The sequence below is a fragment of the Antedon bifida genome, chromosome 2 (genome assembly GCF_963402885.1).
Source record: "Antedon bifida chromosome 2, ecAntBifi1.1, whole genome shotgun sequence".
Taxonomy (NCBI): Eukaryota; Metazoa; Echinodermata; class Crinoidea; order Comatulida; family Antedonidae; genus Antedon; species Antedon bifida.
The window spans coordinates 27,711,715-27,725,478 of record NC_136227.1 but is presented as its reverse complement, the minus strand read 5'-3'; the positions used below and the strand labels follow the sequence as shown (position 1 = coordinate 27,725,478).

Sequence of the window (13,764 nt, the reverse complement as noted above, 5' to 3'; positions counted from 1 at the left end):
ACATCAGTGGACATGACGTCCTCAGAGATACTCTCTGTCCACAGAGAATCTATATCTAGTATTTTGTATGTAAATGTTATGTATATATCCTAATACAAATGAATGCAAAAGACACCCTGGACTCTATGTATCGAAAGTAATTGAAACGTTGTATCCCTTAAAGTATAATTTACATCAAATCAATTAATGTAGTTATTATTGAGATAAATTCTGTCTTAGTAGTTTATCGTTAAACGTATGGACATCTACTTAATTTCATTTCTAAGATAAATAAATGCATAAACTGCAAGTTAGTAGATGAATAAAATAATTTAAACTTTGTGTCGGAAGAGCGCCGCCAACGATTTAAGAAGAGTTACAAAGATCTTGTATTTTTGAAAGACTTTTTTTTCTTATTCTTCTCTTTTATAATACATTTTAAATTGTATTTCAAATTCACAGAGCAAAAACATGTATCTTAGTATCTTACAGAGGAACATAGCGTTTATGTGCTTTGAGACCATTTACAAGTTGCACAAACATAATGAAACAAAATAAGAAATATAATTGTTTATAAAACCAAATTAATCAAATTATTTTCCCATAAATTTATTACACATATCATAAGCATGGAAAAAGTTTAAAAAGGTCCATTAAAGAATATCTTTTATTAAAGTATACCTCAGATGGTTACCTAATTAATTAAGATACTGTATTCTTTTTTTCTTTTTTTTTACTGATATAATGTACGTAACGGCTAATTAAGATTAGCCTAAGTGTTGTATTATTATTATTATTTGTATTTGTATGTTTACTTGTATAATGTAAAGAGGGACTACAGCGACAGGCCCATCGGGCCTTTTGTAGTCTCTCGACTATATATATTATATGCTAACCATTGTTAATGTTATGCTAAAATATGGTCAATAAATGTTTCTTGAATCTTGAATCTTGAAAGTTTTCATTTACATTAGAACCCTGCAGTAGAACCCCACCTTTTCTATAAAACGCAATGAGGGACAATAGTATTTTTACACTACGGCCAACCCCTATTCAGTGGAGTCTTTCGGTCTCTAAAAATGGTTTATGGAAATGAAATACCGACACAATACGTTAAATATTTAAAGTCATTGCTTTACTAGAGTTTTTTAATGTTTAACCAATAAGAAAATCAACCTTTCTGTTTTAATGATATTCACAAAATTATAGCATGGTAAAGAAGATTTTCTTTAAATTGCGTAAAACCCGAAAATTCGCTAGAAAATGAAGTAGTTTTGCGATCGTTTATGTTTATGAAAACTAAGCAGAGCGTTCGTGAAAATCAAGCCTTGTAATTATACGTTATTACCTAATAAGAGTAATTATAGTAATTTATATATCATTAACGTATTACAATAGTGACCCTTTCCACTCTTCTAATGTGCATATAATGTAACGAAAGCCTGAAACAACACGCGACGTAAATTAAATACATTGTGTTGTTTACTATAGTAAAATCAAGGGTAAGGATGTTGAACGTAAATCATGCGTTAAGATAAAAACAAGTTAAAGATCAATAATTGTATCAAGTATATATAACGAGTACGATAACATGTAGAAGCATTTAAAAAATAGAAACATTATACAATCAATGTCACATTTACTGTTGAAATCTGTTTATACATATCTTAATAAAAAGATCAATAATAACAATCGGTGTTTTGTTAACGATATACGTAAAATGAGTTCATTAGGAAAAGAGGGGGAAATTCAACAATCAAAAGTCATTTATTTGCGGCGCTCGCTGTTGTTCGCGACGGTTTTCGTTCCGAAATAAACTGTCTTAAACCGTTCATTACCGATCTATCTTCCGGTAGTTATTGTCTGGTAAAATTCAATAAGTAAAAAACATTACTCGCTCTACTACTTATAAATTGTAACAACGATAAAAGATGAAATGTATTAACGCTAAGTTAAAATCAAACGGTGCGACATTATGACCCCGTGGGGATTCAATGTTTGTGACGTCACATATACACCTGCGAACACGGAATCCACAATGGAACATTGAGGAGATAAATGGAACATAACGAATGCAAGTGTACGATACTAATGTATCGAGTGGTTTGGTATGGTAATGGAGATTGAACTTGCTCCTCGCAGATAAAATGCCATCATCAATTACGTAACGAGGCAAATAAGTCACTCATCCATTTCACTTAAATAAAATAAAGTTCAGGAATTATAGGCTATAGCTTCGACTGTGGTGGTGCGTGGTAAAAACAATACGACCATAAGACATAAACAGATAATGGTCGCGTCCGAGCTGAACATGTTTATACTGGCCATTTTAGATATTAGCCGATTCTAGTTCTACATATCTATAAATAACTTGTTCAGATGAAGCAATGACGTTTATCCCAATAAATATGTCACAGTGATGATGACTGTGATAATGATATTGACAATTATGACGTTGTGTATAATAATTTTAAATTTATTTGCTTATTAATCAATAAGTCCATATTTTCCATTTTTAAAAACACACACTAAGACACACATATTGAAAGAAATACACTTTATTTAACAGCATATTTATTCACTCTATTTATTCATGATTACACAATCAGGTAAAAGAAAAATCTGATTTACAATGTGTACCTGTCTTACACAAAATAAATTGGGAATATAAAAAGTTGAAATGAAAGCTTTAAATGAAGCAATTGTTAGAGAATATTTAATTTCAGTTGATTGGGTTATTCCATATTTTAGCGCCTGCAACTTTGAACGACGAGTTCATCTTACTAATGGTATAGAGGGTATTATATTCAGGCGTTTTACTCCCGTGTTAAGTGGGTATGAATATTGCCAACCAGCTCAAGTTAGTTGATTATCTCGTTTTATTTATTTGAATAAAAAAATAAAAATACCTCATAATATTATTATCTCATACTCTTTGTAACATAAAAGGTTTTTTATACATTTAATATAAAAATATAGACTCAATGTTGTATTTGACCGATTTTGATCTTTGGTATTTTATTGCATGTTGTGTATATTAAGTACTGTATTTGTTATACCTTTTATTTTTCAGAATGTCCAATTCTAATATTAGGCCTAATAGCGCGTGGTTGTCATGCTAAAATTGTTACTATATGATGAGCTAGTTCTAACGTGTGTATGGGTTTAGATGTTTCAAGTAATGTAATGATATTACAATCGTTTGTGATGTTTCACTCAAAGAACTATTTTTCGACGCGCCACTTGCCTACGCTGAAAGAAGTATGTGTATATAAAGCGTTTTTTTAAACAAACTTAAAGCACAAATTCTTAACTTATTCTTGTAAGTGTGTTTAAAACATTTTATATTTTATACCAGTACGTATGAACCTTCATTCGAATTATGCTTATTATGTTAATATGTTTCTGAGCATGCGCATAATGGCACAACGTACGCATGCTGGTGAGTTTTTTCAAACAGCCGATTTGTCAGAGAACTGGAGGCCGAACCGAATGCTATAATCTCCGTCATTAACTTACCGAAGAGACGTGGTCTAAGTGTCGGCTAATCAACTGTACTGTTTTGTCTAAATCGTCTAAATACTCCCTTTACATTGTAACGACCCAAAAGGCTTTGCTCAATTAAACGTTCTTGGAGCATAATACTTTTTAATGACTTGTGTCAGTTTGCGTAATAATCTTTGAGGAGGCTTCCCTGTGACGTATGACTTAGCGCTTTAAAAAAACAAAACATGGAAAATCACACTACAATAAAATAGGCCTAATCTCTCGTTTGTTTAATGTCTTGAATAGTTTGGACATATGGCCTTTTCAAACATTGTTCTATCGAAATAATGAATTAAAACATATTTCAGCGTATAACCTAGGTTGTTTTTTTCACGTCCTAACGTATGGTGTAAGACTGACTAGCGTAGCCAACACGAAATCGGTACTAAGGGGTGTATAGTTTTTTTTAATGATTTTTAGTTTATAGACTCTTCAGACGTTTTATGGACTTCATTCAGTCGTTAGAAATCGGATTGTAATTACTATGTCTAATGAAGCGCAACATACGTGATTTGACCAATCATAAACGATGGATTATTCAATCTGTCGCTTGCTATTGGTCAACTGGCTGGTCACGCCATTGCGTGGCAGCTCTAGTGGGAACCACGCGTTAGTCTTCATATATCGGTATAGTCTAATTGATTCCAATATTCCTTCTGTTTTTGTAGTTATCCCGGTATGCAGTACGGTTCATTCTCAAAATAAAATATAATGATAATTTAATTATAAACATAAAGTATGAAATACAACACACACACGCCTACCGTTGTTTATCAACAATATGCATATTTGTGACTCGAAATAATTAGGACGTGAAATGGGAGAAAAAATATTAGTACGTAGTATTCGAGTCGAGGGTTTAATATGTATTTGTTTCAAAATAATATCAAAGAGCAAACCAATACTTAAAGATGTATTGTCCCCCAAAATCATGAAAAATGAAGATTAATTAAATCAGACTTTGAATAGTCCAATTTGCAGCTTTAATAAAGTTAATCACTTTCGTAGAAAACAAAATGCAAGAAAATAATGTTTTCACTTATAAAAAGACAAAATAAACGGTTAAATGTAACAAAAAAAAAACAATTGGCTGGCAGCTGACTATTTTTTGCTTTAAATTTTAGTTTTTTAAGGTAAATATATTTTTTTTCGATCCAATTTTTGGTAAAATTCTATTATGTAGGCCTAACATTGAAACTGCATATTCAACAAAAAAATGTTTAAAAATTATTTTTTTTCAGAAGGACAATACATCTTTAACCTTATACACTTTCATGGTTTGTTGACTAAATTTATTTGACACTTAGGAGGACTAAACGAATATCATTGCTGTCTGTTCGATAGCAATACACATTATGACTTTTAGACCTCACATCGATTTCATCACCAAGAAAAGTAATCGCTTTTTAAATATTTAATAGTTTGTCTATAATATCCAAAATGAAGTCGCGTTTCAGTAGTTGACATTTGGGAACGTATAATAATAGTCAAAACAAACAGAACCTTGCTAATGATTAGAGGTGATGATTGGATGTGGTGATAGGTTGGTGCAAAATATATTGAGTTTAATTTCATGGTTAGGCCTACTCTTATTATATAGAAAGAGAAAACAACTTTAAGCCTTCAGTAATAAATAAAAGTCAACAAAATAGGCCTAAAGCTCTGTCTACACTATCAAACTTTATGTGACAATAAAAGTTGATGTGCCAATATGGACACGATGATGTCATATCACTTCACTACCATATTTAGGCATATCACTGCCATATTTGGGCACATCAAATTTGTTTTGTCAAACTAGTTTGATAGTGTAGACAGAGCTTTAGGTCTATATGGTGAGACTGAACAAGTTGTGGCATTAATGTAATTGTATGATAATATAATGTCATATTCAAGTAAGGATTTATAACGTTAGCAGCCCTTGATTCAAGTTGTAATACGGTATCCATTTCGTTTCATTTCATACTAATTTTAAATGAGCATGAATGAGTATGAAATAAATATAACTTATTCGTGTGACAACATTGCCATTCTATGCATTACTATTTCAATAGAACCATGCACTAACTCCTTCGGTAGGCTACACCCCTATCCATTATTATGATAATTTTCAAATACGAACTTTGGCCAATGATTTGTTTTTAGTCGCGTGGACGCGACTCTATAGTTCACTATGTCGGTCGGTCGGTCTGTCTGTCGGTCCGGTATCACTATGCGTTTTAGCACGCGACTTATGGCTGTTAGCCTTGTTAACATTAGGGCCAAACCATATTAATGGCGAAACCCCAAAGAAGACACGTTGTTGGGTCCCAAAGCTGCCGCTTGGGTTCCACAGTATTATCAGTAAAAATAAAAAAACAACCCGATGTATTCTAGATTCAATGTACTTAGGTGTAATCGTTTAATACATTTCAACTGATAGACCAATCAGTCTACGATGAGGTATCACATGACTTTTATTTTCTCGTTTTCAAGAATTCCAAGAGAGTGTTGAATAAGATATTCGTAATCAACTTTTGTCCCTTTTAGATCTTCTTAAGTAAGTGTCTAAGTCTATACTCGACCCTAATCAGATTACACCGACAAATGACAGTAATATTAATGAAGCCGCAAACAAAATCATATAGTAATTTTAAACTCAGACGATATGTTATATACTATAGCGACTTCGAACAGATACAGCGCACGATACGTATACACTTTTAATGCGTTAATGCTGAGTCTCAAAGCGTCAACCGTCAGTCTTTAAGCGTCAACATGTACAATAAGCATTTTATGTATAATATACTGAAAATCTAATTAAACACACAAAAGCTTTATATATTTCACTGCGATGCTCTTTTGATCCGACGCCTATTATTTATAATTTACAACATCTTTATTTAAAAGGCTTAATACCCTTGTCTTTGAATCTAATTCGCAAACATGCCACGGATTAAAAAAGACATTACAAAAAGAAAGGTATTGTAAAGACGAATATTCTGCAAATGCACATTGGTCAACAGATGATACGGTAAAAAATGTTTCGCGCAGGTACTGTCGATGGCCAAAATGGTATAATTTAGTAATGTTTAAAATATTTTTTTTAATCAGACCACTACTATCCACGTATATAAGGAATTATCTAATATTACCAGAACGACATACTAACTGATGGTTCCAGACCATTAATATTAGTTAATTGATAATTATCAATAATGATATCATTCGAAAGCACAATTTTGAAACAAAAACATCGTGCGATGCTTAAAAACGATTTCGGCAATTCCTGCAAAGTGTTAAAAACAGAAATGTGCAGTAATGTAAGTAGTCGCATGTTGACACAACTTGGAAGAAACGGCTTACCGAGTAAAACAAACGCATCAAGAGATAGTTGAAAATGACTTATCGCCATACAATTCATTAGTGACGTCATGTTATGCTACATAATGTAAATTGACAAAATTACATAATTATAGGTCACCCGTTTCTGCATTCAAAGTGTGAAGTTTTAGCAGCCATAAAAAAAAAATATATTTTTTTTATTGTGACATTTATACTCATGATTTAAACAATACGACTGTATGCGAAATAAAAAAAAAAAAAAATGAACAGTTAAGCTTAAGCTGTTAAACTTGAGCTATTAAGGGTACACCAACATAGTGTTCCTTGGGTGTCTCTTGAATAGAGGTTAGCCATACTTTTAAAACAGCCCCACGTTCGTTTCACGGGAAAGTGTCCATTTCGGTGTCTCTGAATATGGGTTAGCCGTGTGATAAGACATATTTCTCTCAGTCATTTCATGGGAAAGTGTCCAGATGTACAGTATAGCCCTGAATAGCGGTGTGGTGTCCCAAAGGAGGGGTTCAACTGTAGGCCTATATGAACATTGTAAACTGGTAGTGATAAATCTCATTCATTTGCTTATTAATGAATTAAATGTGGAAAAACATAGTATTGTTGCTTAGAAGTATTTTAATCTGAAATTTAATTTGAATACAATGCAATGATTCTCCTTTTATATAAATTCCATGACATTTAGCGTATCGATTACTTCATCAAGTATACAATTACGAATTACAAATGTATTAGTGTTTTGTTTAACGATATACTGTCATTGTTTACTACACAACACAGTAGAAACTCTACCTTAGGACACCGTACCATTATTCAGGGGACACTTTTATTAAGGGGACACGTCCCCGATTAAGGGACATTTCCATAAAAAACAGGATGCAATACATGTTTTAAAATTATACTGCAACCCCTTACTCAGAGGACACTTTTATTTAAGAGGATAATTGTGATTGTTAAGGTGTCCCCTTAATAGGGGTTCTATTGTATATATAAATTAAGCTATGCCCAAGATAGTCCTATCACTCAACTGAAAATCAGTTTAAAATAACATTATATATAATAATACAATGTACATGATTATATGAATAATATTTTGCTGATTTAAGAGGAGAGAGTTTTAAAAAAACCGAAAAGAACAATTTGCAACATCAAAAGATCAATTTGGAGGCACAAAAGAAGAAGAAAAGCAAGATGACATTAATTATAGAAAGAAAATCTATGTTCGTAAACGATCTTAAAGCATTAGTATACATGTTGTGAGTGTGAAATATCTGTAATGCTTTTAGTCTGTAAACTCGAGTATAGTAGTAATGTTGTTGTTTGGCGTATTTAAGGTTTAACATGATAATGCCAAAAGTTCAAGTTTGACAACAAATGTTGCTCGTCTTCACAGGTAACGCAATGTAGGTCTATTTGTATTGTTATTGCATTTATTTCCATATATCGTGTATGTTACACTCCTCCCCGCCCCAAATCCCCACAAGGATAACTACGTAGAGCCTGAATTGGATATTTTAACCTTAACATGGTATCAACGGCTACACATCCACATCTGAGAGAGGACGCGGGTCATGCTACCATACAGCACACACAACTAGGGCAGGGAAATTGAACACAGCCGAAAATAAGCCAAAATAATGACCTTGTCTGTTGAATTTTTCTTTTCAATGATAACGCATAACATTGATGTTATTTCAATAAATCCAAAACAAAACAAATTGCGTAAACGGAATACTATACATTTTGATTTGGTTTATGCCATTTTTCCATATATGTAAAATAACCTTTAGTTTATTTACATTAGGGGCCTAAGTAAAAGTGAATTTCTTCTTGTATTTTTGTTACCATTTATTATAGTTGTAGTTTAAATGAACAACATAAATATTTGTACGAAAACAAAAAATGGAAACATTGTTTAAGCTATTAAACAAGAAAAATATATTGCAGAAGAATTGACTAATATCATAATTAAGTAATACTCAGGATTTCTAGCATAACAATTCAGAAATCTTGCATTTAGTGAAAGATTTTTGTTCTTTTTGAATAGAACTTACATTTCTTTAAATTGGATTAGCGATAAATTACAAGTTAATTCAATACAACTGGTAATTTACATTCAGTCAAGAAATGATACCGTTTTAATGCTAAGTTGTGCATTAAAAGCCAATGGTATCAAAATGTCTTTTTAAAGATTCTAGGAAAAATCTAAATAATCTTAAAAGATAGATCGAAGTAATAAATAAATCAATCACTATAAATATTTAGTTTTATAAACATTGCAAAACATAGGTTTTAAAATATGCATTCTGGATCAGACTAAAATAAACCATCAGAGTGAACTATAATTGTCAGAAAATAATTGATTGTTAAAAAAATGTCTCGCTGTAAAACTTAAAGGAAGAAAATGCACCTGCCTTAATGGTTGATTTAACTTTTAAAACAAACATTTTCTTTACATTTAGACTGAACATAATTCAATAGATTAGTTTCAAATTTTTTAAACTGAAACCTTATATTCGAATAGTAATCTTTTGATTGACAGATATTGAAATTGGCGGGACACCACAAAAGAATGAAAAATCAGACGACAGCAAATGTAACATTAGCTCACATGAAATCAATATCACTATTTGGTACAATCGCGTTGGTTTTAGAATGATACTTTACTGGATATATACAAGAACAATGGTAAATGCACCCATGATGATTTATAGGAATTCAAAGTCCGGACCTATTACGAGGATTAAAACAGCTCTAACTGAACGTCAAATTCACTCTTTTATATGGACTCTTAATGTTGCTAATTTGCATTAAATAGTGCTAACTAATAGACATGGGATATAGTAGTTCATAATTAAGTATAATGGACACTCAGGCATCAAATGGCTTCTATGTACATGGTGATTTTTGATACATGTTTAATGGTAATTAGAGCTTAAATTATAGTTTTTCAAGAAACCCTGTTTACGAATAATAAGGGTAATTAGACTCAACGCAGCATCTTTTAAATGAACACGTCAGTGGAGTAAATATTTTAATTAAGTTAATTACGCTTCTAAATAAGTTCAGCAAATGTGTTACGGGTTCTATTTTTCATTCACCTCTAATTAGGCTGTATAACATCATTTGATGGCTCTATAAATAGGATCATAAGAATGATAAATTATTGTATAAAATTAGCTAATAATGTTGCAAAATAACATAATTTATAAATAGAATATTTTAGTAGCAGTTATGTAAACAAAAATGTCACATTAGTTATGGTGGGGGATTGAGAAAATGATTTGTTTAAAAGAATTTTATTTCATGATATTTCAACCACATTCACAGGATTATCATGAACTACGCGCGATTCCATAAATACAAGTTTGCAAATACCGTTTATGAATCTTTTTTTTTGGGACATTCAAGCGAATTATTTCACTTATCCACATCAATGTTGGCAATCATGTTTGCACGACAAACTTATTGAAAGATGCTGTACATAAACACATTTTTTGAGTTGAAGTGTTATTTTTTGGTCACGATTAACATTTTATTTAAACCATTCACATTTAGGTTAGGTAGAAACCCTTAGCATTTTAAAATTCTCTTATCTAAGCTAATACCACATACGGGACTTATTTATTGAATAACATATTGGATATTGAATTAAATGGTATTTTAGGGAAACATTTAGCTTAAGTGTTATTAGTGAATACGGCGACTTATACAAGATTTGAACCCAGTACCATGGAATCAAACAAAGTATACAATATTCGGTTACTTACCACATAACTTTTCTGATGTAGAGTATCATTAAATTGTTTGCCGTCTGTATAATTTTGAAGTTTCACAAATCTTCGACCAGGACTACTATGCGGTGTTGCCTTTTGGGTGGATTCGGTTACTGCTGCACTTGAATTCATAACCGTCAGTGGGACAGTTTGAGCAGAACTATCCGCCTTTAGAATTTCGGCAACAGGACACTTTGGTTTGTTTTCAACGGCGTCATTTTCTGCACGTATACTTTCTTTTTCTGCTATTGTCAAGCTGTTATTATCATCTCCAGTTATGTTTGCGCTGGTTGTTGTATTATAAATTGCTCTCTCGGTTTTGAAATCTTCCGTGTCAGTAATCCGTCCGTTTTCGAAACTTTCTAATTCAACTCTTTTTTCTGAAACTTGTAGATCCTTAGGACGACAGCAGAGCAATCCGTTCATCTGTGGTTGTTCAGGGTGTTTGGTATTTTCAATCTGGGTGGTTTGACATCCTCCACTTTCTCTGTTACACATTTCTGTTCCTTGACATCTAGTGATGGTTTCGTCGTCAAATTGGTTAGAACTGTCATTTGGAACAATAACCTGTTCTGGCCACTGTAGTCCTTTAGAGTTTTCAATGACATTAGAAACACGTTCAGACGATGGAGATAACACCATTTCATCTTCGTCTGGATACAACATATTGCCATAGATGTCTTCATGAACTGGTACTTCGTAGATTTCACGTGGAACAACACCATTCCAAGCAAGTACAGTTTCCGTATCTCGATCGGCATAACCATCGTAAAATTCGTCTGCACGAGGTCTCCATCGGACAGGGCTTGATATTCGTCTTCGAACTGGTGACTGACTGGAAAATCGACGACGTGGGTTCCGCAAAGGACTAGCATGTGGGGATGATGTGGTTCGATAGTGCAATCCAACAGGAGAATTAGCAGATCGATTTGTTGGAGAGTTACCATTCTCTATTCCTGTAGGATAATTTCTCGACCATGTATTTATTTTGATACCTTTGTCATCTAATGTTCCATTTTGATGATTTTTTGAAGACTGTACCGATATATCACTAATCTTTCTGGTTGGTGTAGTACCGGATTCAATTGAATCAGTGTAACGAATAACTCGAATCGCACCATCAGCACCAACGACATTCTCAATACGAGTCATGTACCCATCTGGTCCTCGCAAAACAAGAACACACGGAGATCCATAAGGAACGCTTCTAAGAACCTCCAAAGCGGTATTATATGGAATATCGACTAAATGAACACCATTTACTGCAATTAAAATATCACCAATGATCATTAATCCAGACTGCTCTGCAGCACCTCCTCTTACAAGATCAGAGACGACAAGCGGTGGGTTGGTTTTCCGTTTACGCACTAGAAATCCAAGACCGAAAGGATGCCGTTTAACAAGCCGAACAGAAAACGTATTCTTTTCGTTTTCACTCATGGTAGCAGTTCAATTTAAAGCTTCAAATTGAGAATTAAAAAACTCGTTGCTTATCTACCAGTTCTTTCCCGTTCACAATCAACTATCATCGCGATAAGCAGTTACTAATAATCTTTTCTCCTAACTTTCTCAACTGTCTTAGAACTCAACAACTTGCACACTCGACAGTTGTTGTGTAAATGAAGAAGAAATTTCAGAGTGCGCTCTCACAGATGAAAATTAGAAGCGTGGTAACTTACACGACGTCAATATTCGTGGGGAAATGTCTCCGACCATCAGATATCGATCGTTCTTGCAACATTCTACTGAAAACTTATCCGAGTGATGCATGACAAGCTGAATCATCTACTCATATGAAATAATATGAGCTTAATTACTCTCCAAAGAGATCTGAAAATGTGAATAGACAGGATTATGAGTACAGAAAAATAAAATCAATGAATAACTATTGGTGGCGCTATTTGTTAATAAAGGTACTGTAAATAATTACACACAAAGTGGATTGTGAACAAACAGTACAGGCGGGTTAATACTGATGTTTTAATTATTAGGATATCAACATTTTTAAAAAGGTTTACTGCTTCAAGGGATGTGATTGTGATCTCACTTTCACATCGTAATTCTTAATAGTAGTGTGCAGTGTCTCCCCTTTGTAAGAGGTGTTCCGTATTTTCATTTCATTTGCTTTATATATCGACACGACACAGGAGTAGAATGTGTTACTAACGACTACAGGTCTATCAACTCGCTGATTACTGCTTTCAATATTATCGGAAGACGCCTATAAACGCTATATATTTTTACAAATGTAAATGATATCACAAAACTATTTAAACTTAGTAGTAAAATATCAAAAAAGAATATAAACGCCCTCCCTTGATATTACCTTTGGTGAAATTGATTGAAATGTTAAATATGTAGGCGTTATTGATCATCCAACAGACAACATAAAGCTGAATTGTGACGTTGTTTAACGAGAATTTAATGCCAATGGTAGGGATATGGTATTGATTGTGATTAAGAAAGATAAACATAGGCTTGATAGATAAAATACTTAACGGATGGACATGGGTCAAAGTTCAAGATTTAACATATTGAAGTAAAAAAATTAGCGAGGCTTCGTTTGGTACATTATCACAAAACAATAGGGGATATTGTAATTGTTTCTTTCAATAATTAAAGTTATCATATCAGAATAAACATTTTAGCATGTTCATCATAAGAATTGCACCTGTCTATGAATTAAAAAAAAAACAATTTAAGCAGAACAGAAAGTTACCGAGATAACTCCACCAAAAAAAGTATCGCACTAGATTTACAGAACTGTTTTACATTATATTTCAGACTACTTTCTTTACACTTCTTTAATGTGAACCTTTCTTATTTAGACGGAAACATGCCAGAGTAAAGCATGAACACCAATGTACAATGAAGAGTGAAAACAAATCATAGTTCACAGCTCATTATTGGTTATTTTCAACTCGTTTTTTTAAGGTTTACAACAAATCAAATTGCTACATGTCAAATGTATTTGTCTAACGGTTAGACTCTTACAATCTCTTAAATACACTTCATTTTATGAATGCATGTCATACATCAATGTGTAAACTAAATCATTAACACTATTCAAATACCATTTAAAAGTGGAAACCCGAAACGAACCGGAGGTGAGCGTTCCGTTGCCGGG

At 32.7% G+C, this 13,764-nt stretch overlaps 1 protein-coding gene across 1 annotated transcript in view; it reads right to left on the bottom strand.

Moving 5' to 3' along the window:
- Window positions 1-12,415, bottom strand: part of LOC144858900 (nitric oxide synthase-like protein) — a 67,024-nt gene extending 54,609 nt beyond the window's left edge. Inside the window, exon 1 of the mRNA XM_078715040.1 lies at window positions 10,632-12,415. Within this exon, the coding sequence (XP_078571166.1) occupies window positions 10,632-12,077 (1,446 nt within the window). The 5' untranslated portion in view covers window positions 12,078-12,415. The remainder of the gene's footprint in view (window positions 1-10,631) is intronic.
- Between the last annotated feature and the right edge of the window lie 1,349 nt (window positions 12,416-13,764).